General features: G+C 45.6%; 1 protein-coding gene across 2 annotated transcripts; it reads right to left on the bottom strand.

The window, feature by feature from the left end:
• On the bottom strand, positions 1-27,717 carry LOC125447178 (chondroadherin-like protein). Of its 2 annotated transcripts, none has more exons than XM_048521373.1 (5): positions 27,645-27,717; positions 12,012-12,173; positions 5,861-7,540; positions 3,359-3,525; positions 1-510 (listed from the first exon to the last, which is right to left on the bottom strand). In XM_048521373.1, the coding sequence occupies exons 1-5, from the start codon at positions 27,651-27,653 to the stop codon at positions 276-278; spliced, it is 2,253 nt and encodes a 750-aa protein (XP_048377330.1). In that variant the 5' UTR covers positions 27,654-27,717; the 3' UTR covers positions 1-275. The 2 variants fall into 2 exon arrangements, with proteins under 2 accessions (XP_048377330.1, XP_048377331.1); XM_048521374.2 differs by lacking the exon at positions 27,645-27,717 and adding an exon at positions 21,305-21,725.

Genomic DNA, 27,717 nt, shown 5'->3' on the forward strand with positions numbered 1-27,717 from the left:
AATAACACAAAACTCACACAAGTGACACACAAACTCATTAGATATTCAGCCACTAATATACAGAGGGCATCAGAGTATTGACAGTGTGTTTCTTGCTTACAGAGTAATAATACGTCCCATTTGGAGTTAAACCCATAAAATATTCCCGAGCAATTGCAATTTCTAAAACTCGGAGGGGTTAAGAATGACCAAATCTGGTTTTTAAAAGGCCCCCACCACTCCCCTCACGGCCAGACTATCCCCGACACCCCCTGTTCAGTTTAGTTTGTCACTGGTTACATTGTCAGGTCTGCTACAGCATACTGCACTTTATTCTTCTTCTGTTTTTTGTTTTGCTGCTTGGCTTTTCCCGGCTTTCTTTTGTCCCGGCCGCTTTTCAGGCTACCTTTCCTTTTCCCAGCAAGGCGGGTTTTGCAGTGTTTAAAAGGGGCATCTTTCACATTCAGCCCCGTGACGTTTTCTGGGAGGCTGCAGACGGCTGTGACCTTTACGTTAGTGTTTGCAATCCACCTTTCAAAGATAAAAGTGCATCACTGTTTAACATAAACACATCTGTCCCACACATGTAGTGGGATTTACAAAAGAATACGTGACTTGCATTTAGATCATAGAGATGTACAGCACGGAAACAGATCCTTCAATCCAACTCTTCCACGCTGACCAGATCCCCTAAATTAATTCCTCTTTAACAGAACATGGGTGTCACTGGCCAGGCAGCATTTATTGCCCATCCCCAATTGCCCAGAGAGCAGTTCAGAGTCAACCACATTGCTATGGGTCTGGAGTCACATGTCGGCCAGACCAGGTAAGGATGGCAGTTTCCTTCCCTAAAGGACATTAGTGAACATTGGATTATTCCCAACAACTGACAATGGATTCATGGTCATTATTAGATTCTTAATTCCAGATATTTTTAGTCAATTCAAATGCCACCATCTGCCCGTGGCGGGATTTGAACCCAGGCCCCCAGAACATTATCTGTGTCTCGGGATTGACAGTCCAGCAATAATACCACTAGGTCATCGCCTCCCCCGATCCCCTTTGCCAGCATTTGGCCCATATTCCTCTAACCCCTTCCTATTCATGTAGCCATACAGATGCCTTTTAAATGCTGTAATTGTACCAGCCTCCACCACTTCCTCTGGCAGCTCATTCCACACACGCACCACCCTCTGTGTGAAAACGTTGCCCCTTAGGTCCCTTTTTCCCCTCTCACCTTAAACCTATGCCCCCTAGATTTAGATTTCCTGACCCTGGGGAAAAGACCTTGGCCCTCATGATTTTATAAACCTCTACAAGGTCATCCCTCTGCCTCGATGTTCCAGGGAAAATAGTCCCAGCCCATTCAGCCTCTCCCTATAGCTTAACACCTCCAACTCCAGCAACTGGTAAATCTTTCCTGAATCCTTTTAAGTTTCACAACGTCTTCCCTGTAACAAGGAGACCAGAACTGAATGCTGTATTCCAAAAGTGGCCTAACCAATGTTCCATACGTTGGTCTGGGTGGGATAGTCTTTGGCAGGTTGGTGTGGACTCATGGCCTGCTTCCACACTGTAGGGATTCTCTGACAATGCGGTTATATAAGAGCAAGAAAGTTAAGTAAAGTTTTAAAATGAAAAGGTTGAGGCACCCCCTCAACAGTTCTAAGTGCCACATTATTGGAAAAGTGTAGCAGCTTTAGTGAGGCTGCAGAAAAGAATCTTGGGAATAGTTCAAGGGATGGGGAATGTTCAGTTCTGTGGACAGATTGGAGAAGTTTGTGATTGCTATCCTTGCAGGAAAGGAGGTTGACAGGAGGTTTAATACAGATATTTAAGTTCACAAGAACACAGTAGATAGGGAGAAAATGTTCCCATTGGTGGCGGGATTGAGAACAAGAGGGATCAGATAGAAGGTAGTTATCAGAAAAGAGTGGCGCCACAGGGAGAAACATTCACATAGTGAGCGGCTGGAGTCTAGAATGTGTGTCTGAGGCTGTGATGGAACATGGGTCAACTGAGGCTTTTAGAAGAGGTTTGCATTGTGACCTGAAAAAGGGCAAAGATGTTAGGCTGCAGGGAGAAAACAGGGGAATGGTATGAGATGAATTGATCGTGTGGAGAGCCAGCACTGACCCAGTGGCTGAGCCACCTTCATCTGTGGTGGAACAGCTCCCTGTTTGAAAGTGTTTGAACTGAAGCTGGGAGAACCACAGGTTGGAGCCACAGAGGCTGGCAAAGGCGAGTGGTGTGTGAGCAGGACTTTGTATGAATTCATTTTCAGAGAAATGAAAACAGATTTGTTTCATGTTGTTAACCCAAAGGTCAAAAGTCAACCATCAGAGTTGCCTTGTCCATCTCTTTGAGCACCTACTGTCCTCCCCCGCAGATCCCTTTCCTCTGGGTCTCAAACACTCCTTGGTTGACGGTGTGGTCACTCACTCCCGATGGGGGCAAGGTCAGCTCCTGACTGCTTCCCAATATCCCCGCTGGCATGTGAATGCACACACAGCATCAGTCAAGGAGAAAGCGTGCCAAAACTGTGATGGTCCCTGTAGCCAAATAGCCAATCTCCATCTGGATTTATACTTGAAGAATGACCACAAGGACAGACTACCAGATAATATCTCTCCCTGCGAAATCTGCACAAGAATATTTGTACTGGATGGGTACTTTCATCTCCTCAAACCTGCTCCCCATTCAATTTGATTGTGGCTGATCTTTATATTAACTTCATCGACCCAACTTTTTTCCATTGCTCTCATCCCCCTCTCCCAGCAAAACCCGATTCACTAGGGTGTCTTGAAATTTTCAATAGGCCCCAAGCCTCCATGTCTTGTTGAGGAAAAGTGTGTTTCACATTAACATGATGGAGGGTCTAGGCCCAAAACGTCAGCTTTTGTGCTCCTAAGATGCTGCTTGGCCTGCTGTGTTCATCCAGCTTCCACACTTTGTTATCTTCACATTAACACTGCCCTTTGTGTTAAAAGTCCTTCCAGCCTTCATCCCTGGGTGCTCTGCTTTCAGATTTAAAGCCTCTTGTTCTGGGCATCCCCTCAACGGGAACCAATTTCTCTCAATCAACCTTCAAATCCTTTCATCAGTTGGAAACAAAAAGCTCGGTTTATGCAGAAAGGGGGTTACTACTTGGGGCCATCAAAAGTTATTTCAGACCAGTGTTACAATTGGGAACACGGCCTAATTTAGAAGTTGCTTAAATCTTGGCTGAAAACTGAATACCTGGACAACATTTAACGACACCACCCACAAGCCAGTGGACAGAAATCGAGTTAAATGTTTTGGGCCTGCTCGATTTCTCTCCACAGCTGCTGGCAGACCTGCTGAGCTTTCCCAGCAATTTCTGTATCGAGGTGTTTACCTGCGGAGGTGGAGGAGTGGGCAGTCACAGTTCCAAGGATTATTCGATAGATTGATGGTGTGAAGGCTTTTGAACTTCTTCAGGTCAGGAATGTTGCTCAGCTTATTATTCTCTAGGTAGAGGCTTTCTAGTCCCGAATGCAGTCCATCAAAGGCCCCATCAAAGATCTGCATTGAGAAACCAACAAACTCAATATTTTGAGGACAAGAATGACAACAACTTTTGTTCTTCCTGGGACTGTAAGCATTGCTGGCATTTATTGACCATCCATTCGGGGCGGCATGGTGGCTCAGTGGTTAGCACTGCAGCCTCACATCGCCAGGGACCCGGGTTCAATTCCAGCCTCGGGTGACTGTCTGTGTGGAGTTTGCACATTCTCCCCGTATCTGCGTGGGTTTCCTCCGGGTGCTCCGGTTTCCTCCCACAGTCCAAAGATGTGCAGGTTAGGTGGATTGGACATGCTAAATTGCCTGTAGTGCTCAGGGGTGAGTGGGTTATAGGGGGATGGGTCTGAGTGGGATTCTTCAAGGGGCAGTGTGGACGTGTTAGGCCGAAGGGCCTGTTTCCACACTGTAGAGAATCTAAAAAATCTAATCATACAAGTGCCTGGCTATGACCATCCCCAAGAAGACAGAATCTAACCATCTCTCTTGGACATTCAATGGCATTTTCATTGCTAAATCCCCCACTATTAAAATGCGGCTGGTTCCCATACACCTTGTTATCTTAGAGGAAGGGTCTAGGCCCAAAACATCAGCCTTCCTGCTCCTATGATGCTGCTTGGCCTGCTGTGTTCATCCAGCTCTATGCCTTGTTATCTCAGAAACTGAACTGGACCAGCTTTATAATTACTGATTAGACAGCTTAACAGGATAAATACAGAGAAGTTGTTTCCCTCTCTGGGAGGGTCCGGGACCAGTGGGCATAATCTCAGAGTGAAAATTCACCCATATAAAATAGATATGAGGAAAAATTGAGGGTATTGAATCTGTGGAATTCTTTGTGCAGAGGGCAGTTGAGGTTGGGTTATTAAGTAGATTCAAGACCCAGGTAGACAGATTTTTAATGAGTAAGGGAATCAAAGGGAAATGGAGTGAAGATTATTAGATTAGGCATTATCCCATTGATTGGGGGAGCAGACTCAATGGGCTGACATTACCAGTCTGAAGCGTCTTATATACTTTGACAAGGAGCTCCAGTACATTCATTTCCAAGCATTATTGGGTTTCTTTGGCTGTTAAAGGCCTCTAAAGTCCTAGGTGTGTAAAGGCTGCCATATTTCCGATCTTAGGGGCTCAAAACAACAAATTAAAATCGATAAATTGTCTTTGCCTTTGGGAAATGGTCAAAAGCTGTTCACAAGAACGTGAACAAACAAAATTTGACACCATGTCAAAAAATTAGCTCAGGTCAAAGAGAAGCAGCTTGAAGGAAAGGAGAGATTGGACAGGTTCATGGAGGGAATTCCAGATCTTAGGGTCTATCCAGGTGCTTGCTCAGAACAAAGATCAGGTACATTAAATCACAAAGATTTCAGGTATTGCATTTTGGTAAAACAAACATGGGAAAGATAGATACAATTAATGGTAGGGCCTTGGGTAGTGCTGTAGAACAGAGAGGCCTAGGGGTGCAGGTACATAATTCCTTGAAACTTGTGTTGCTTGTAGATGGGGTGGTTAAGAAGGTGTTTAGTACTCTTGTCTTCATTGCTCAGACCTTTGATTTTCTTTATTCATTCATGGAACGAGGGCATCACTGGCTAGGCCAGCATTATCGCCCATCCCTAATTGCCTAGAGGGCAGTTTAAAGTCAATCACATTGCTGTGGGTCTCGAGTCATATATAGGCCAGGCCAGGTAAGGATGGCAGTTTCCTTCCCTAAAGGGGATTTGTGAACCAGAGGGGTGCTCCCCACCCCAGACAATGACAATGGATTCAAGGACATCATTAGACAAGGAATGTTTATTGAGTTCAAATTCCACCATCCGCTGTTGCAGGATTTGAACCTGGGACCCCGGAACATCATCGGTGCCTCTGGACTAACAGTCCAGTGATAATACCACTAGGCCACACCTCCCCACTTTGGGTATAGGAGTTGGGACATCATGTTGAGGTTGTACAGGACATACGTGAGTCCACTTATGGGGTACAGTGTCCGGTTCTGGTCACCCTGTAGCAGGAAGGACATTATTAAGCTGGAGAGGGTTCAGAAAAGATTTACCAGCATGTTGCCGGGAATGGAGGGTTTGAGTTATAAAGATAGGTTGGATAGGCGGGAATGACGGGTATAGATAGGGTGAATGAGAGATGTCTTTTCCTTAGGGTGGGGAATTTCAAGACTAGGGGACAATTTTTAAGGTTGAGAAGGGAAAGATTTATGAAGGACATGAGCAGCAACTCTTTTACACAGCGAGTCTTCCACATGTGGAATGAACTTCCAGAGGAATTGGTGGATGCGGGTATCTAATAGCTGGGCCTTAAAACAATCAAAATGATATCTTACCATCTCCAATCCCATATCATTCAGCCATAAGTGTTGTAGAGAACCAGCCACCGGTAGGAAGGCAGAATCACCTATTTGTTTAATTGGATTGTTGTTTAGTTTCAATTCATTCAGAACTGGTGCCCCCATGAGAGCAATGGTGGGAACTGCCGTCAGTTTGTTCTCGTCTAGAAACAGCCTCTGGAGCCCACTGATGGGCTGAAAAGCCGTGGGAGAAATGGAGGTGAGGTTGTTGCCCGTCAGGTAGAGCCATCGCAGGTTCTCAGCTCCTTCCATGTTTTTATCGGTCAGTTGGGGAATGGGATTGTATTCCAAGTGAAGGGCAAAGAGGTTGGGCAGCAGTTTGAATGCTCCCTTGGGAATGGATGTTAACTTGTTGTCATCTAAGTATAGGTAAGTCAGGTGCGGCAGCCCCTCAAAGGTGGTTGGCTGGAGACTCGATATCTCATTACCAGACAGGTAGAGGTAAATGAGTTTCTTTAAGCCTCGGAAGGCACCAGCATGGATCTCATGAATTCTGCAGTTCTGCATGTGAAGCGAAACCAGGGATTTCAGATCTGAGAATGAGCCTCTGGGCACTAAGTAGAAGTCATTATAGCGCATATCGAGAAGGAGGGCATCTACAGGAAAACCCTTCGGGATTTTGCGTAGCCCCTTGCCCTCACAGCTGGAATGTTGCAAGTCATGTTTGCAGTCGCAGTGCTCTGGGCACGGTTGGTTTTCTTGGTTATTTTTCTTTGCCTCGCTCTGGAGATTGAGCTCCTCTTCGTCCTCATGGTCAGAGGGCTGGCTGACACATTTCAGGTCAGTTGTCCGCAGTGAATCCAGTCGCTCGTCCCGGAACACTCCCGGTGCACTGCAGAACACCTCTGCCCTCAGCTTGGTGCGGTTGGAAACCCATTCCCGGAAGGGAGTCATCAAACAGTTGCACTGGATTGGATTTCCTGTCAGGTTGATCATTCTCAAGGCCTCAAGCCCCTCCAGGGGCTGCATGACCTGAAGTTGGTTGTAACGAAGGTCAATCACCACCAGCCCGGGGCTGTGAATAAAAGCTGTGTGAGACACCTCCTGAAGGGACATGTTGTCCAAACTGAGGTGCTTCAGTGAACCCATTTTGACAGAATCTTCGCCAAGGTGGGTCATAGGGTTCCGACCGAGATCCAGTCTGGCCATGTTTTTGAGCCTGGACAAGGCCTCTGTTGGCAGATACTGAAGCTCATTGTCATCCAGACTCAATCTCTTCAGTGTCCACAGCCCAGCGAAGGCCTCATCTGCAATATTGTTGAGCATGTTGTTGGACAAGCGAAGGTATTTAATTTGCTGGAGACCCTGAAAGACCAAAGGGGGCAAGTAGACCAGGACATTTCCGTCCAGATTTAAGAAGTTTAGGAAACCCAGCTGGCTAAAAGCTCCAGGCCTGATTTCCTCAATTCTGTTGTTGTTAAGGATGAGTTGTTGAAGGGACATCAGGCCATCAAAGGTCTCCTGGTAAATTAACTCAATGCTGTTGAAGCCTAAATTCAGGGAGATAAGCTGACCAAGACCCCTGAAAGCACCTTCTGCAAGATGGTGAATCTTACATTTCTGTAAATTTAAGTGAGTCAGATAGGGAATCGGAAGGAAGGCTCCTGTCGGAATAATGTTGATGTTGTTCCCCTTGATATCAAGCTGCTTGGTGCCCTGCAATGGAGATGATAACACAGCAGGGTCATCTATATTTTGTTTGAAACATGTTTCATTTCTCTCAGCTGTTGCCCTTACATTCTGTTAATAAACAATAGCCCTTTCCCAGCTGAAAGGATCGATTGGACACATGCAGTTGACGCTCTCTGCAAGTTCTAAGTATGTGGTTCAAAACAGTTATCATTCAATTACACCCTATCTATGTACAAATATCTATAATGGTCTCTGCCTCCTGAAATCTACAGGAAATTGACACCCTCAGTGGGCCATTGTAGCTCCTGCCAGGTATACCTGTAGGTGAGAACTCAGCAATTTCCAAAGCTGTTAAAATGGATTTCAACTTTTGCGCTTATCGTGAGTCAAAAACGTATGTTCCACCCTCAGACTGAGACAAAGCCCAAAGTTTTCTGGCCAAAAATTGGTGGCATAGAGGACAGTGAAGGAGGTTATCTAAGATTACATAGGGATCTTGATCAATTGGGCTAATGGGCTGAGGAGTGGCAGATGAAGTTTAATTTGGACAAATGTGAGGTATTGCATTTTGGTAAATAAACAAGGATAGCATGGTTGAACTGAGAACAAGCTTGCCTATATTGCTCAGACCACTGAGTATTAGAGTTGGGACATCATGTTGAGGTTTTACAGGACTTTGGGGAGACCTCTTCTGGAGAACTGCATACAGTTCTTTGAGGAGTTCGAGGAACACATCGGGCCAAGCAGCACAGGAGAGCAGGAAAGTCGATTTTTCAGGTCAGAACACTTCTTCAGAAATGGGCAGGGAATAAGGGAGCTCAGAAATAAAGAGAGAGAGGAGGGGTGGGGCTGGGGAAGGTAGGTGGGATGCTGATAGGTGAGTGCAGGTAGAGATTTGTGGGGATTGGTCACTGAGGTGGGAGGAGCAGATAGCTGGGAGAGAAGACGGACAGGTTGTGTCAGGTTAAGGAGGCAAGGATGAGAGGGAGCATTGGTCATGGGATAGGGCATGGGGGTGGGGAGAAAATTCCTCAAAACCGTGTCTTGCTGTGTTCTTCCAGCTCTATGCTGTGTTATCTCTGACTCCAGCATCACCAGTTCCTACTATCTCTGTGAATAGTTCTGGTTTCCCTTTTAAATGAAGGATATTATTAAATTGAAGAGAGTTCAGAAAAGATTTATCAGAATGTTGCCAGGACTGGAGGATTTAGATATAAGACTGGGCTGGATAAGCTGGGACATTTTAACTGGAGTGTAGGAGGTTGAGGGGTGACCTTATGGGGGGTTATAAAATCATGAAAAGCATAGATAAGGTGTTTAATAAAGGTCTTTTCCCCAGGGTAGGTGCGTTCAAAACAAAAGGGGCATATTTTTAAGGTGAGAGGAGAAAAATTTCAAAGGCACATGAGGGGCCTTTTTTTGCACAGAGAGTGGTTTGTGTGGAATGAGCTGCCAGATGAAATGGTGGATGCAGGTACAGTTACAGTCTTTAAAAGATACCTGGACAGGTACATGAATAGGAAAGGTTTAGAGGGATACGGGCCAAATGCAGGTGAGTGGGACAAGTTTTGTTTGGGAAACTTGGTTGGTGCAGACAAGTTGGAATGAAGGTCCTGGAAAAGTTGCAGAGAAAAGAAAGCACTGACAGAAAATGTGATAAAGAGTGAAGAAGATGAAGCCAGGTGTGGCTATGCACTGTGAAAGTCACCTCTGTTGTTTTCAACCACCTGAGCCATAAGCTCTGATTCTCCCTAAAGCTCTCAGCCCCTCAACTGGTATCTCCTCTTTTAAAACTCTTCCTGAAACTACCTATCGGTTTTAGTCAACTGCTCTCAAATCCCTGTCAACGGCTCTGTCTTTTGTCTGGCAGCACCCCGTTCAGTGTCTTGGGACATTGTGTAAGTGAAGGGCGCTATGCAAATGCAGGTGACTCATCTTAATATCAACTCCGAGTCCTGGGGACGCTGGCCAAGGATTGCTGAAAAAAATTGATGCAGCTGCCTTTGATGCAAATGCATACCAGTGACAGAGAGAAAACGCAAGGAGGGGAAGTCCCGAGGCAGCAACACATTTGAAACTCACTGGTCTGTCATATCCTGTACTACTTAGAGCTGAACCATCCAGGCATGGCTCAGTATCAGCTGCCACCCACAGGACCCTGATCCAGGGTCGCCTACACCTCAGAGGATAAACATAGAGACATAAAAGAGGGGGCTCATTCCTCTCAAAGTTTCCAAATTCCTGCTCGGATTGGATCGTTTATCACCAGCATGGCCACCTTGGGTTTTTCTTCCTTATTCATTCACGGGATGAGGGTGTTGCTGGCCAGGCAGCATTTATTGCCCATCCCTAATTGCCCAGAGGGCAGTTAAGAGTCAACCACATTGCTGTGGGTCTGGAGTCACATGTAGGCCAGACCGAGTAAGGATGTCAGTTTCCTTCCCTAAACCTATTATTGTCCCCACATTGGGACATTAGCGAACCAGGCAGGTCTTTTCCCTGACAATTGGCAATGGATTTATGATCATCATTAGATTCTTAGTTCCAACTCCTTATTGAATTCAAATTCTACCATCTGCTGTGGCAGGAATCAAACCCAGGTCCCCAGATCATTATCTGGGTCCCTGGATTAACAGTCCAGTGATAATAAGTCGCTTGCTAGGCCATTTCAGAGGGCAAGTCAGAGCCACCCACATTGCTGTTGGCCTGGAGCCACATGTACTTCAGACTTTGGACGTTACCTAGAGCAGGACAGAGGCTGGGAATGCTACAACAAGTAACTCACCTCCCGTCTCCCTCAAAGCCTGTCCACCACCTACAAGGCACAGGTCAGGAGTGTGATGGAATACTCCCCACTTGCCTGGATAAGTGCAGCCCCAGCAACACCCAAGAAGCTTGATACCATCCAGGACAAAGCAGTTGCTTGATTGGCACTTCATCCACTCCTGCTGTAGGTCTGGAGTCACACGTAGGCCAGACTGAGTAGCAGCAGTGTGTACTGTCTACAAGGTGCATAACAGAAATTCCCTGAAGATCCTTAGACAGTACCTTCCAAACCCACGACCACTTCTACCCAGAAGGACAAGGGCAGCAGACACATAGAGACATCATAGACCAACAAAGTGTGCAGCTGGAAGAACACAGCAGCATCTTAGGAGCACAAAAGCTGATGTTTCGGGCCTAGACTCTTCATTGGAAAAGGCTTTTCTGATGAAGGGTCTAGGTCCGAAACATCAGCTTTTGTGCTTCTAAGATGCTGCTTGGCCTGCTGTGTTCTTCCAGCCCCACACTTTGTTATCTGGGGTTGTCCAGCATCTGCAGTTCCCATTACCTCTGATCACATGAGACATCATCACCCTCAAGATCTCCTTTAAGCCATATACTACCCTGACTTGGGTATATATCGCCGTTCCTTCACTGTTGCTGGGTCAAAATCCTGGAAATCCCTCCCTAGGTACATTGTGGGGCTGCCTATACCCCAATGTGATCCTTCCAATGCTTCTACATAGCTCTGAAACTTGGACTGCGTGTAGATGCCACCTCAGGACCCTTGAGAAGTACTATCAATACTGTTTGAGACAAATTTTACTCATCACATGGGAGGACAGACAAACTAACATCAGCATCATTGAAGGAGCTAATAATCCATGATCATCTGAAACCAAGTACACTAGGCCAGCCATGTGATCAGGGTGCCTGAGTTCAAACTGCCAAAGCAAATCTTCTTCACCTAACTCAAGGGCCGCACTTGAATGAGACCAGGTTTAAGGAGGAATTTCAGAAATTCTCTGTAGCCTTCTCTCAGAAGAAACCGACTTGGAGGAACCTCCTGAATGAGGGGACACAATTCTTTGAGAACACGCAGCGGCAAGAGGAAGTGCAGAAAAGGGACAGGAGAAAGGAATCCCAGAGATCTCCAGGCTAAGGACCAATTCCACCTCCTGGAGAATGTGTGGAAATACAGCTCTAGGATCAGGCCCACAAACCCCATGAACAGTGACAATATGTGCCAAACCAAAAGAAAATTGACTAAACGGGCACAGGAACCTTTTAAACCTGAAGTCCCTTTTATATCTTACCCCACTGACCTTAAACCTACGCCCTCTAGCTTTGGATTCCCCCACCCCAGGGAAAAGACCTTGTCTATTTACACTATCCATGCCCCTCATGATTCTGTAAACTTCTATAAGGCCACCCCTCAGCCTCTGATGTTCTGGGGAAAGTAACCCCAGCCTAGTCAGCCTCTCCCTATGTTTTAGCAGCATCTGCGGAGAGAGAAACAGAGTTAATGTTTCAAATCCAGATTCAGAAGAAGAGTCATATTGGACTCAAAACATTAACTCAGTTTCTCTCCCCACAGCTGGCAAACCCGTGACACTCTGTTTTAATTACCTAAAATATTAGTCAGGCTTTCAGATTACTAATACAGTGATATTACGACTATACCAGTGCTTGGTATTAACCTGGTGCATTTTGCAGCACCTGCGGCACAGACCTCTGGAATGGTGACAGGGACCTCTGTGAGCTGTTTCTTGATGCAGGTCACCACGCGTTGGATGTTGTCACAGATGCAGTACGATGGACAGGCTGCAATGTCAGCCACGAAAGCCATGAGTACAGCTCCCAGGAACCAGTGCCTGGAATGCAGCGAGAGCATCTGAGAAAAGAAAACCATTACACAGTGAACCTCAACGAGACGTCTGTGTGGGGGAAATAGACAGGAAAGAAAATCGGCAGCTCACGGCCAAGGCGCCATCAAAAACTGAAAAATGCTGCAAATACTCTGAGTCTTGCAGCTTCTATGGAGAGAGAAACAGAGTTAATACCTCACAGTGTAACCTTCTCATCAGAACCCAGGGTAAAAGCAGCCCCAGTAGCAGTGAATGAATTTTGCATTTGGTTTGCAAAGCAGAAGTTTGGGACTAAGACTGGTGTTTTAAACCTAAATTAGGTTTAATGCAAGTTAAGCTAGCTGAAGGGAACTGGGATACTAGACTCAGGGCTAGATCAATAGAGCCAGACCTTTGACGGCATATTTCAGAATGTAACTAACCTGTGATACAGTCCTTCGGTTGTGCTGTATAAGCTAGTAATTCGTGGATGTTGTAAGGTACAGAGTGTTCCAGTGGTTGCTCTGTGCCAAAATTGGAGTAGTGAAGTAACAACCTGACTTGGTCTCCCTCACTTTACCGGCAAAGTCACGCTGAGAATGATCCATCCCACCAGCGGGACAGAGCCACCAGGGGTGGCAGTGAAGTGGTATACAGTCAGGAGGAGGTTACTCTGGGAGTCTTCAACAATTCCTCCAGATGCCTTGAGGTCATTGGTAAGGAACCAACTTGCTGATTATCATCTACTTCCACCCCCCCACCCCCCTCCCCCTCCCAACCCCCCCCCCCCTCCCCCCACCTAGAGGTTACAATCAGACATTGTCAAACTCACTGCTGACTGGTGCGATGTACCCAGTTGAAATATGATAATGTCTGAGGAGAGTGACAGGAAGATGCATTTTATTAGCGAGATCAATCAAAGAGTAAGCAGAACTCAACCTTAACTAAATCTTACTATGGGAGCAAAAAAAGAAAGGAAACCAAAGAACTATATTAGGAGCAAATTACTGCAGATGCTGGAATCTTACTGTGTGTGGAGTTTGCATATTCTCCCTGTGTCTGTGTGGGTTTCCTCCAGATGCTTTGGTTTCCTCCCAAGATATGGAGGGGCAGTATGTACTTGTTGGGCCAAATGGCCTGTTTCCACGCTGTAAGGATTCTATGACTCTATGTACTGAAAGCATAAAATGCTGGAGATCACAACGAATCAGGCAGCATTCATGGACAGAAAACAAACTAACATTTTGAGTCTGTTGTGATTTCCAGAGAATGATAGGCCTGTTAGCTTCACATCAGTAGTAATGAAAATGGTATAATCTGTTATAAAGGATGGGATAAATGGAACGAGGGAATCATTTGAGCTGCTAAGGCAAAGTCAATGTGGATTTGCAAATGGGTAATCACGTTTGACAAACTTGTGCTTGAGGATAATTGCTAACAAGGTTAATACGGGGCGGGGGGTCAATGGATATGGTATCCTTGGATTTTCAGAAAGGTTTTGATAAGGTCCCCCACAGCAGGTTGGCCAGCAAAATTAAAGCACATGAGATAGGAGGTAATGTACTGGCGTGGAATAAAGGTTCATTAACAGAAAGAAAACAGAGAGTAGGAATAAATTATTCATTTTCATGTTGTCAGGCTATGATTAGTGGGGTACCGCAAGGATCAGTCCTTGTGCACAAGATACATTAATGGTTTAGGCTTGGGGACCAAATGCAATATTTCTAAATTTATGGTTGATACAAAGCTAAGCAGGATTGTGTGCTGTGAGGAAGATGTAAAGTGGCTTCAGGAGAATTTGAACAGGCCTAGAGAGTGGCCGAGGATATGGCAGATGGAATACAATGTAGAAAAATGTAAGGTAGGAGGAACAGATGAGCAGAGTATTTCTTGCCTGGTAAGAGATTGTAAAGTATTCAAAGGGACTTTGTTGCTTAGTCACTGAAGGTTTAACATAGGGGCAACAAGCTGTTGGGAAGTCTTTTGGCATGTTGACCTCTATTGCAGGACGATTTGAGTGCAGGAGTGCTGAAGACTTATTTCATCTGGAGGGCAGCTTGGCTACACCGCACCTGCAGTGCTGGGTGCAATTTTGGTCTTCTTATCTCAGGGAAGATATTACTGCCACGCAGGAAGTAGAATCATAGAATCTCTACAGTTTGGAAGCAGGCCATTTGGTCCATCAAGTCTATACCAAGCCTCCAAAGATCATCTCATCCAGACCCACCCCACTACCCTATAACCTTGCATTTCCCGTAATCCTATCTTTCCTACACATCCCTGAACACTGTGGGGCAATTTGGCAATCCATCTAACCTGCACATCTTTGGACTGTGGGAGGAAATCGGAGCACCCGGAGGAAACCCACGCAGGCACCGGGAGAATGTGCAAACTCCACACAGGCAATCTCCCTAGTGTGTCATTGAACCTGGCTCCCTGTGAGGCAAAAGTGCTAACCACTGTGCCACTCTGCCACCCAAGGTTCACCAGACTTGTTCCTGGGATGGCAGGACTGTCCTGTGAGGGGAGATCGATGAACTGGATCTGTACTCTCTAGAGTTTCAAAGGATGAGAAGTGATCTCATTGAAACTTACAAAATGCATAAAGGGAGAAACAGGTTATATGCAGGTGAAGTGTTTCCCTGGTTGAGGAGTCTAGAACCACAGGGTCACAATTTTAAAAAAGAACGATGCCACTGAGGACTGAGATAAGGAGAAATGTTTTTACTTGGGTTGGGGGGGGGGGGTGTGAATCTTTGGAAATCTTAACCCCCGAGGACTGTGGAATCTTGGTCCTTGGGTATGTTTAAGGTAGAGATTAGTAGATTTCAGATTGCCAATGGTCTACAGGGTGATAAGGATAAAAGGTATTGAAGTGTTTGATCAACTGTGATTGTACCAAATGGCAGAGCAGGTTGGATAGGCTGAATGGCCTACCTCTGTTTCTCAATTTTTACTTAAGTGATGGCCTTGTTAAGTCAAAGAAAGGTGAGATAGTGAGAATGAGAGAAACAGGTATGATGTACTTGCAGAAACATTTGGAATGCAACCATTGTTGCAAAATATGAAATAATTGAAATGGAAGGATTTTATATCAAACTGTATCGTGTATTAAAAATATATTGCATCTTACTCCTGTAGAAAGGCATGACCTGTCTTTCTATAAAAACTTTAGATTTAGCTGGGTTCATAACCAGTATTTTAGAAGGGCCGTTACTAACGCATGCAGAGAACATGGCAGCCCATACTGAGTTAGGCAGGCGTGTGATAATTATAAGAATAAACTCAATCTTTCTTTGTAGTGCTGATTGAGGGACAAACATTGACCAGGACACTGCAGAGGTCTCCCTGCCTTCATGAATAACTCTGCAATTTTACATCCACCCGAGAGAGAATGGGATCCCATGTTTTAGCATCCCATTCCAAATTATATCACTTCTGAAAATGCTATACCCCCTCAGTCCTTCACTGAAGTGTCAACCTAGATTATGTTCTTGAAGCTCTGGAATAGGTCTTGAACAGATGGGCTGCTAGATTATTACCACGTTAATAGCTTTTCCTGAAAATGATTGAGTTCCATAGTACCAGATTTGGCCTACCATTAAAAAAACAGCTTTGATGCCTCAGTCCATATTCAAGCTACCTCTCACATTCGAATGGGGTTACCAGTTCTCCAGGATGGCTCTGCTCTCCCCATTAAGGTTAATCTCTAGATCACCGCGGCTAGCAAAAACCAAGAGATAAACTCAGGAAGCTTGACACCACCTAAGATGAAGCAGTCCATTTGATTGGGACCCTGTCTACCAACTTAAAAATTTGCACTCTCCACCACTAGATGCAGCAGCATGAACCATCTCCAAGACCCATTGTAGCAACTTAATATCTTCCAAACCCATTACTTTCTAGCATCTCGGAAGACAAGTTACATCACTGCTTGCAAGTTTCCCTTCAAGTCACTATCCACCCCAGATATATCAGTCTGATGTGTCACTGGGACTCAATCCCAGGTTATTGGGAGCTCAGTGACATCGGAGTCTGTGTGCCCGGGTTGCTGGGAGCTCAGTAACATCGGAGTCTGTGTGCCCAGGTTATTGGGAGCTTAATAACATCGGAGTCTGTGATAGCCAAAAGGCGCCATTCCATCAGGCCAAGCACAGGGACCATTGTGATCCATGAAACGCCAAGCCCCATATCTACAGCCAGCTCTAATCGCCTATTTGACTTGGATTGGATTTTGGCTCAGGGCCCTGAATTGGCCCTCCCTCTGGCTGAAGCCTTGAAAAAAAATAAGAGCCTAGCTTCACCTTTTCTAACTCCCCCAGTGAATGTAATCATTGGAGCAGAATTTGCACAAATCACACAGAAAGGAATAATTTTTAAACCACTAAAATCCTGAGATAATTTATTCCTTCCAGTCCTGCCCCTGTCTCTTGGAGATCTGAAATCAGAGGCCATCCATTTAAAACTGAGCAGAGAAATAATTTGCATTCCTCTGTGTTTGCAGGGAACTTTAACCAGAACAGATTGTGACTGAGTGTTTAGATTTAGCAAGGAATGTCAATAAGGTGAATAGCTCTAAATATTTAGAAAAGAGATGGATAGTCTCTGGCTGTTTTCTCCAGAAAGGAGAAGGGTGAGAGGTGGCCTTACAGAAGTCTTTAAAATTATGAAAGAGAGGAGGACTTGCAATTAGAACATAGAACAGTCCAGCACAGGAATGGACCCTTCAGCCCACAAAGTTACGCCGAACATGACGCCAAATTAAACCGATCCCTTCTGCCTGCCTTTGGTCCGTGTCCCTCCATTCCTTGCATATTTATGTGCTATCTAAAAGTCTTTGAAATGCCCCTATCATATCTGCCTCCAACCACCCCTGGCAGCACATTTCAGACTCCTACCACTTTCCGTGTAAAAAACCTGCCCCTCACATCTCCTTTGAACTCCCCCCCTCTCACACTTAAATGCATGTCCCCCAGTATTAGACGCTTCAACTGTGGGAAAAAGTTTCTGACCATCAACATCATCTACGCATCTTATCACTTTATAGATTTCTATCAAGTCACCCCCGAGCCTCCGCTGCTCCAGAGAAAACAATTAGGTAGGGTTTTTTAGGACAATCAGAAATGTCAAAGTGCTTTCCAGACAAATACTTTGAACATTGGTAACAGGAGATAAGAAGTCAAAGCTTTTTGTCTTGGACTCATCAGACCTGAAACACAAGAAAACCAGCTTTAAAGAGGCACTAATAGCAGCTAACAGCTTCTTGTGTGTCTTTTCGAGGGATTTGTTCTGTGATGTCTCTCTTGCACAGAGGTGTTGCCAATGGTTGGATTGTCTGCTTCAGAAGCAGTGAGCTCCCTGATTTTTTTTAGAAGGTAGACAGAAGAAGCAAGAAATGGTGGAATCAGGCTCACACGGACCCAGGGTTTTAGTTTGGCTTTCAATTGAAGTTGGGGTTTAAAGCTGATGGATACAACTCTCTCTCTCTCTCTGCTGCAGCAAAAAGCTTGAATTCTCTCTCTGCTCCTCGAGTGGCTCTTTTGGTATTCCTTTCTCCTGGACTGGAGGAGATGACACCCGAGGAAAATCTATTCTGTGGAATTTGCCTTTGCCAAAGGGCTTGCTGCTATATTGGAACTCTTGCTAATCAGTAATTAAATAATATATTACTTTATTAAAGTATTTTAATAGAGTTAAAGTTATTGCCAATTCTTCTGTTTTTGTTTGTACTTTAACTGTGAGGTAAGAATAAAGTTTGCTTTGCATAAAGCCTTGTGATGAACCAATTGAATCACACCTGGAGCACAACACCTTACAATTATCTTTAAATAAGATAAAAGCGAGAGTCTAGGTTAGCTCCTTGATGCATTTTGATGGGGATATGATCCATAATATCCATGGCAACCGTCATCCAAATAATTAGCACCCTCTTCCCCAGCCATACAAACTGTTGTTTCCTTTCTGATATTGCTTTTCTCACAGTTCTGTCCTGGCGAGTGCGAGACAAACTGTTACAGCTTCATGTCTCCTCTTAGTGCGGTTTGTGTTTTGTGCCCCCAAACAATCGTAAGTACTTCTGAAGGCCAAGCTGCATCTCAGGAGCACAAAAGCTGACGTTTCGGGCCTAGACCCTTCATCAGAGAGGGGGATGGGGAGAGGGTTCTGAAATAAATAGGGAGAGAGGGGGAGGTGGACCAAAGATGGATAGAGGAGAAGATAGGTGGAGAGGAGAGTATGGGTAGGGAGGTAGGGAGGGGATAGGTCAGTTCGGGGAGGACGGACGGGTCAAGGAGGCGGGATGAGGTTAGTTGGTAGGACATGGAGGTGCGGCTTGAGGTGAGAAGAGGGGATAGGTGAGAGGAAGAACAGGCTAGGGAGGCGGGGACGAACTGGGCTGGTTTTGGGATGCAGTGGGGGAAGGGGAGATTTTGAAGCTTGTGAAATCCACAGTGATACCATTGGGCTGCAGGGTTCCCAAGCGGAATATGAGTTGCTGTTCCTGCAACCTACGGGTGGCATCATTATGGCACTGCAGGAGGCCCATGATGGACATGTTGTCTAAGGAATGGGAGGGGGAGTTAAAATGGTTCGCGACTGGGAGTTGCAGTTGTTTATTGCGAACCGAGCGGAGGTGTTCTGCAAAGCGGTCCCCAAGCATCTGCTTGGTTTCCCCAATGTAGAGGAGGCCACAACGGGTACAGTGGATGCAGTATACCACATTGGCAGATGTGCAGGTGAACATCTGCTTGATATGGAAAATCATCTTGGGGCCTGGGATGTGGGTGAGGGAGGAGGTGTGGGGGCAAGTGTAGCACTTCCGGCTGTTGCAGGGGAAGGTGCCGGGTGTGCTGGGGTTGGAGGGGAGTGTGGAGCGGACAAGGGAGTCCCAGAGAGGGTGGTCTTTCCGGAAGGCAGACAAGGTTGGGGATGGAAAAATGTTTTGGGTGGTGGGGTCGGACTGTAGACGGCGCAAGTGTTGGAGGATGATGCGTTATATCCGGAGGTTGGTGGGGTGGTATGTGAGGACGAGGGGGATCCTCTTTGGGTGGTTATTGCGGGGGCGGGGTGTGAGGGATGAGGTGCGGGAAATGCGGGAGACACGGTCAAGGGTGTTCTCGACCACTGCGGGGGGGACGTTGCGGTCCTTGAAGAATGCGGACATCTGGGATGTGTGGGAGTGGAATGCCTCATCCTGGGAGCAGATGTGGCAGAGGCAAAGGAATTGGGAATAGGGGTTGGAATTTTTGCAGGATGGTGGGTGGGACGAGGTAACCTTCCAAGACTCTGTTGGGCATGTCTTAAGTTGCAATAACTCCCATTCCTCTATCACCCTATTCTTGCTGACTGACAGTGGCGGATGGATGGATGGCATCTTGTTTTTAAAATTGTTCTTCCTGGAAGTTCTAAATCCCTCTGTGACATTGCCTGTCCTTAACTCTGTAACCTCCTCAATCCCCAGGTTTACCTCCTACGTCAGTGACCAGGTTAGAGTGTAAACACTTCCCACAAGTGGAGGACAAAACCATGGGGCTCCTGCAGCCAGTGGTGATAGATTGGCAAAGTGAGAAGTGTAGGTTTGAGAACCTCAGACCGATCTCCAGGGCGGAGAGGCAGATAAGTGAGATTTGACAGAGATGTTCAAAATCGTGATTTGACAGAGCAAATCAGTGGCACAGGTTAAGACAAGTGCATCACAAGGAGAAACCTAGAAATATTCTGTACAGATTAGCATCTGTTACTTAAGAATAGACATGCTTACATTGGAAACAGTTTGGAGAAGGTGGAGACATAGGGTTTGTCTTATGAACATGTTGGTTCTATGTTCCTTGGAGTGTCGAAGATTGAGAAGTGGTCTTAATATTAAATACATCAGATTCTGAGGGGGCTTGATGGGGCAGTAGTGATGATTCCACTTACTGAACTAGAGACACATCTTCAAATTAAGGGTCTCCACATATGAAGGGGTGAGGAAGATTTCTTTTCTTCTCTTGGAAGAGAGCAGGCTCACAGTGGCTCAGCGGTTAGCACTGCTGCCTCACAGCACCAGAGACCTGGGTTCGATTCTACCCTCAGGTGGCTGCGTGGAGTTTGCACATTCTCCCCATGTCTGTGTGGGTTTCCTCTGTCTGGGTGCTCCGCTTTCCTCCCACAGTCCAAAGATATGCAGGTTAGGTGGATTGGCCGTGGTAAAGTGTCCATGGATGTGTAAGTTAGGTGGATTGACCATGGGCAATGCAGGGATAGGGTAGTTCTGAGTGGGAAGATCTTCAGGGGGTCAGTGTGGACTGAATGGCCTGCTTCCACGCTGTAGGGATTCTATGAGAATTAACACTTAATATTCTGTTCCCTGAAAGGCAGTGGGGGCTGAATCATTGATTGAATTTTTTTTCTAGACAGGGTTTTGATTGTCAAGGTCAAATGGGTGACAGACAGGAAATTGGAATCAAGGCTACACTCAGATCAGCCACGATTTTACTGAATGGCACTGCAGATATGAGGGGCTGAATGGCCCACTCATGCTTCGATTTCTTCTAATCATACGTTGCTGCATTCTGGAAGGTACTGCCAGAAAGCAGATTCCATATCAACTTTGAAAAGGAAATTAGGGAAATATATTAAAAGCTAGCAGATTTCAAGGGGGCATGGGAAAGATAGCATTGGAGTGGGACTAATTGGATAGCTCTGAAAAAGCCATCACAGGTACAATGGGCCACATTGTGCTATTTTACTATTCTCTGTTAGAGGGACAGGGCAGCTCCCAGACAGAACAGGTAGAAAATTCAAACAATATGAAACTTTGCACACCGTGGGTCATCTTGAGTTTCTGAGACTGTTTGAGTCTAGGGGACCTGAGACATTGACTCCCACCCACTGACCACACCTCCGCACTTAGCAGGGGCAGGTTGGGGGATGGGTGATGGCTGCAATGTTGTCAGGCTGCAAGGGGTTAACGTTAGCTCAGGTTCCAGCTCCTCATTTCCGTCCTGCAACCACATGGATTGCAGTTGGCACAGCAATGGCAACGTGTCAACACTCGGTGCCTTCAAACCTCAATTCAAGAAGGGGCCAACGAACCCACGGGACTCTACGTCTGGCCCTCGGTCAGCAGGAGAGGGAAGGGTCTTGTGAAAAATGGCAAAGAACCACCACTTTAAGCAACTGTTCTTAAAACACCTACCTTTACGTATGGCAGTGTCCGTCTGCGAGATTTGGAAGTATTCGCTGTAACTCCCTCACACTTGCCTCAAATGGGAAGAGAGGAGATGGGAGGTGGGTCTGTGCACATCCAGCACTGAAATTTCAGGAGACTGGATGAGAGACGCAGACCTGCCCTGTGATAGCTTTGCCCACGGCACTGGGGGCAGGGGGGTGGAGGTGAAGAATTCAGGAGCAGAGATAGGACGAAATTCCAATCTGTGGCCTCCTGGAATAGTTAGGTGACACTTTCAAGGAGACAGGCCAAGCCTAATACCTTCATACCCAGCAGAGAGAGAGGCCTGAGTTTCTCTGGTACTGTGAGGGACTCTTTCAGAGAAAGGTGCAGAAAGCAGTGGAGGGACGATATTGAACTGAGAAAAAGGATTTGGAATTTTCCACTGCCTGCAGTAATCATCCAAGGATTTTTATTTCCAGAAGGGGCTGCTCTTGAGGTCAGGGAAGAGGGAACAAGGAACAAAGGGATCTTTCTCTTCTGCTGTTCACTTGTACTATTTACTGAGTCCCAGAACTGGCAGGGCTCACTTCAAACACTAAAACCCCTGTTCAAACACGCTCCTGCATGAACAGCAATGCCAAAGGATGCTTCCCCTTCAGGAGGAGTCTAGAACTAAGCGAAACAGTTTTTTTAAAAAAAATGAACAGCTTTCCCATTTCAGGCAGAGATGAGGAGACTTTGTTTTCTCTCAGATGATTGTTAATCTGTGGAAGCCTCGAGTCTAGAGAACAGCCAGTTTATTCAGGGCTGCCTTAGATGGAGTTTTGATCAATCGGGGATTTGAGGGCTATGTGGAGCAGACGGGAAAGTGGAGTTGAGACCAGCCCCAGGTCAGTTATACCTTACTTAATGGCAGACAAGGTTTGAGGGGACAAATGCTCACTAGTCCTGCCCCAAATTCTTCCATGTGACGGTGGGTCCACAAGTGCTGATGGTCCACCCCACAGCAGCTCATCCAAAATACCATACTTTATGTACAAGGCTCAAAGCTTAGGCAGACTATTCCACTAAGGAGTGCGTCACTGGCAAGATCAATACAATCCTTAGGTGGGTCTCAATTATTAGCACGCCCTACCCAGTTGGCACTCCTACAGAGCTTTGTCAAACTAGAAGGGTGTTTTTCTGCCAACTGATGATAGCTTCATGGTCACCATTCCCAAGGCTAGCTCTCAATTCCAGATTTATTCATTGGATCTAAGTTTTACCAGCTGCTGTGGTGGAATTTGAACGCAGCATTGGGCTCAGCTGCTGGATTACTAGAGAAGTGATGTGAAAGTCACCATAGTCCCAGAGACCATGGGCTGCCCTCTCATTAGACAGAGGCGGCCAGAGGTAGTTTGACCTGATGGTCACCACGTCTCAGGCAAGGGACAAGGTTGAAAAGGCAGACGGTCCTTTGTGCTGAGCTCAGCTGGTCTGGGAAGTGAACCCACACTATTTATATCACTCGACGTCGCAAAGCAGCCGTTCAGTGAACTGGCAACCCCACCCCATGGCTAACCACTTTGTCACCATCTCTGTCACCATCGAATGGCCTTGCTAATGATGCTGATGTCCACCCGACACCACATCAGGGTTTGGCAACAGTTGGGCATGCTAGCATTGATGCTGAGGTGTCCTCGACTGAACTAAAAAAAAGTCTCTCTGAAGGCACTGGCAGTGCACCAGTATCTGCATGTGTAGAACTCCAGCATAGAGCTTCCATTGTCTGGCTGACCATCTCCCCTAGCTGCTGTCCTGTACAGTGTGTCCTGGGCAAACATCAGACAGCAAAGGAAAAATATTAACCTTGGTGTGTCCTCACAGCAGACAGAAAGGAATGGAAGGTAATGCTGATAAGCTGAGATGAAATAAGTTGGGAAAAGGCACATTTTAAGCACAAACAATGGTCTGGAACAGTTGTGCTGAACACCCTGATTCTGTGCCAAACAAACAATTTAAATTCCCTGCCTGCTATTACAAGCAGCAAGGAGATTTTTCCCATTTATTCTTGGGATACGGGCACCTCTGACTGCACCAGCGTTATTGCCAATCCCTAACTACCCAGAGGGCACTTAGGAGTCAACCACATTAGTGGGTATCTGGAGTCACATGGTGACCAGTTTAAGTAAGGATGGCAGTTTCCTTCCTCAAAGGGCTTCAGTGAATCATGTGGGCATTTGCCTCCTCCCCCCCCCACCAAAGAATTGATTATGCTTTCATGGTCATGATTATACTTTTTTTTAGTTGAATTCAATTTCCACCGTCTGCTGTGGTGGGATTCAAACCTGGTCCCCAGAAATATTAACTGGGCCGGGGGATTCACAGACCAGCACCTCCCACAGATGTAACTTGAGAATATAACCCAAAGCCCTGTCTGAGATGCGTTCTTTTGTTAAGGAACATTTTCAGCTTTGTGAATTATATTCCAGTGACTAACCAACATGGTAACCAAATGCAAAAATTGAATTTGTGATACATTAGGTAAGGTTTCTTTCTGTTGCCTAACTTGCCCATAGTACCATCAGCTGGAGTGTTAACACTATTTGTGTGGAAACTGCTGGCTCAGAGACACAACCAGTGGATGGACTGCAGAAAATGCCCCTATTAGACCACATTTCTTCCAGAGAAAGGAGCAAAAGGGAGATAGGAAACACAGTTGCCAGCACTGGACACGTACTTGTTCCTTTTAGCTGACTGTGCTGCTCTGATCTTTCAGTCCTGCTGTACTCCACAGGAACAAAACCTGTTATGTTTTTGCTCCACTGCCACACTCTTAGACAATGGTAGGAAGTTCTCAATTTCCTCTCCAGGAACATTGACCACAATTTAAACATCAACTCCAGAAGCCAGTCCGATGGCCAACGCACAGAGTCAGTGAAGCAACTGAGCAGGTTTGTTCTCCAGCAACATAAGCCTTGCAGCGGGTTCTCTCAATTTGCTCTCCCTCACAGTGAGGACAAATGGCCTGTTTCATCTCTGCTTTCTGTTTGCAAATAATGTGGTGATGAAAAAAGGCTTCACCCCAAAAAGGTTCTGCTGTTTTGCTGAGGGAGAGCTGGGAATGTCAGCAGCAAATCATGCTCCTCTATCTCCGATCTTGCCTGCCCTCTTGGCAGCTAGAAGCACTCTCTATTGAGTTAACATGATGGGTTCAAATCCCACTTGCAGTTATTTGAGAAGAAAAGCTATATTGATACTCTAGTGCAATCCTATTGGATGTTGTTCTGTTGGATGCATTTTCTTTCAGATGAGGCATCTGTGGACATCAAATATCTAACAATGCTACTTTTTAAAGACGACAAGAGGAACTCTCTTTGGTATCCTGTCCTCTGTTTACTTCTCAATGAAAGCTACTGAATACACAAATTTTCTTAGCATTTAGTTCATTACTGTTTGTGGGAGCTTGCTGTATACATGACTACTGCATTTCCTACATTGTTACTGTGGTTACATTTCAAAAGTACCTTATTGGCTGCCTATTGGACACCCTCACGTTGCACTATATAAATGAAAGTCCTCCCCTTTCTCAGCACGACTCTTGCTGAGGTGGACTGATCAGTAGTTAGTGTCCAAAATCTCGGCCAACTGCTCAGTCATGAACAACACTAATGAGCTACCAGGTCACTAGATGGCAATCAGCAATCCTTCTCACCATCCTCACCCCTAGAACAAGTGAGACTCGAACCCAGACCTCCAGGCTCAAGGGCAGGGACACTACAACAAGATCTTCCAACCTGTTTTGAATCCTTTGAGTTTGATCTTGTTACTTTATGTTTGTAATTACTTTAATCAAACTGATTGGACATGTTATGACACAATTCCAGGGTAGATGGGACTTGAATCCAGACCACCTGGTCCAGAGGTAGAGACATTGCTGCTCTACCACAAGACTCTATAATGGATTGGCTTGTCTAACATGGGACTCAAAACCATGATGCTGAGATTACAAGTCTCAGGCTCTGCTGCCTGAACTAGCCAGCCTAACTTAGATCCATGTTTGTATGCTTCCTTCTGTCCTGGCACACTGCTTATTATTCCCTGTATTGTCACGCAGGAATCTTACCTTGCCCTTCATCGTCAACTTTCTTAATCTACTCTTGTCTGCATTTAGTTTAAAACCCTCTTTTGACTTTAGCTCATTAGCACCAGTGTCCTGATGAATCAGTGTGGCTGAAGTGATCCTTAAGATAAGCCAGAAAGTCATGATTACCACAAACTGTCCTAGCATGTTGACAGTTTAAGCATTGCAGGCCAAAGAGATGGCTGAGCTGAGTAGGGTGAGCGTGTGAAAATTACTTTCAATGGATTTATCACTCCATTGTTGGAGACTGCATATTCAGCTGCCTGGGTATTAATCTCTGCCTCTCTCTCTCTTCCGTTAAGATGCTCCTCAGAACCAACGTCTTTGATCAAGCCTTTGACCCTGGTCTTCTCGTGCTTAATGTAGCTCTGTGACAACTTTGTCTTAGAACATGTTACATTACTTTAAAGGGAGAAGTTATTGCTGTGCATGGGCGTGAGTGATTGACGGTCAGGTATCGGTTCCTTAAATTCCTCTACATCTAAACATTAAACAGCTGTAATGGCACCGTTGAGACACTCTGATCATTCTATGTGTGAGACTCTCTGACCTGGAGAAACTTCTTGGTTGCAATCTGGCAGCTTACACAAAATGATGACAACCCCAGAGCTTGAACCCCTACTTAGGCCTCATATCCCAAACTGTAACCAAAAGCAATTTTAAAAGTATAAAAATATATACTTTGAGATATGGGAATCACTGATATAACAAGCATTTGTTGCACGCCCCTAGTTGCCTGCGAAATGATGGTGATCAGCCACCTTCTTGAACTATTACAATCCATGGGGGTTGGCGTAGAGGTAGAGCTGGAAGAGAGGGAATTCCATAGAGTTTGACCTGGGGCAGTGAAGGAATGGTGATATATGTCCAAGTCAGAATAGCAGGGCATTTGCATTTGGTGATGTCCCTTGCATTTTCTGCCCTTGTTCTTCTGGATGATAGAGATTGGGTGTTCAGAAGGTACCAAAGGAGGCTTGGATAAGTTACTGCAGTACATCTTGTAACTGGTACACACTGCTGCAGTTGTGATGGATAGTGTGAATCTTTAATTGATGGCTGGCCAGCAGCTGCTTTGTTCTGAATAACACCAAGCTAGTTGAATGTCGCTGGAGCCACACTCATCCAGGCACATGGGGAATATTCCATCACAATCCGGATGTGTGCCTTGTAGATAATGATGTGCCTTGACAAATCAGGTGGAGTTACAGAATTCCCAGCCTTTGAACTGTTCCTGCAGTTGGTATATTTATATGACTGGTCCCATTGAGTTTCTGGTCAATGCTAACTCACAAGATGTTGACAGTGGAGGGAAATCAGTGATGCTTCTGCCATCAAGGAGAGATGGTTAGAGTCATTTTTTTTGGGAGGTGGTTGTTGCTTAGCATTGGTGTGGTATGAATGTTTACAAAAAACATTTATTTTTGATACCTGCAATAACGAACCAATGAAAATTGGCATCAAGAAGAATTCAGAGTTGAAGAAGTGTTGAAATTTCAGAAGGTTCTGGCACTGATCAAGAATAAAGAGATCAGTGGATAATAAAAATTTTACATTGAGTAGCTGCTAGATTTGGACCAATTTAGTCCACTGATCATAGTGGCATACTGTATGTGGTGTGAGGTAAGATATTGGTAACAGAGTCCTGGAACAACTCAACAGATCTGGCAAAATTTGTGAAAACAAGAAAGAGCTAACTTCCAATTTTTCGGAGCTCAGTACTCAAATCAGTTCCGCAGAAGAATCATGTTCTACTTAAAGTGTTAACTCTGTTTCTCCCTCCACAAATGCTGTTTTTTTTTTCCTTTCAGATCTCCTGCATCTGCGACATTCTGCTTTTACCAAATGAGTTACAGAATGATGAGCTCAAGATTGATGGGTTAGGAGATAGGACGTAGCGAAGTCCTAGAAGCTTTAGAATAGAGTAGCAGTAGTGGTGGAAGGAAGATAGTTTGTGGAACAGCTGGGATGAGGGAAAGCTGTATTGACAGCCATGCTGCTTTTCAACTGAGACATTCAACCAAGACCCCAGCTGCCCTCAAGTGGTCCTGAAGTAGTGGCCCAGGCTCTTTTAAAAGAAAAGTTCTTGCTGACATTTCTATTAATGAACAGGGAGGAAAACATTACCTGGTCATTATCACGTGATTGGTTGCACGAATTGGCTACAGAGACAGGGCATAAGAACAACTGATTGAATCATTTACTGTCACCTGTATTCAATATAAATTAATGAAAAGTATGTACCGTTGGCATGCATAGGTGCCATTCACATTAACAGAACAAAAGTAAAAGAAACATTAGACAGTCCGACTTTTCC

Source organism: Stegostoma tigrinum, chromosome 38 (assembly GCF_030684315.1).
Source record: "Stegostoma tigrinum isolate sSteTig4 chromosome 38, sSteTig4.hap1, whole genome shotgun sequence".
In the NCBI taxonomy this organism is placed as follows: domain Eukaryota; kingdom Metazoa; phylum Chordata; class Chondrichthyes; order Orectolobiformes; family Stegostomatidae; genus Stegostoma; species Stegostoma tigrinum.

Excerpts from the sequence above, each read along its gene's own strand:
- LOC125447178 (XM_048521373.1), bottom strand. Across the intron at positions 7,541-12,011 it reads TCCCTGTCACCATTCCAGAG|GGCACCAAGCAGCTTGATAT; the intron begins GTCTGTGCCGCA and ends TCTCCATTGCAG. Across the intron at positions 511-3,358 it reads CCACTCCTCCACCTCCGCAG|GTGGATTGCAAACACTAACG; the intron begins GTAAACACCTCG and ends TATCTTTGAAAG.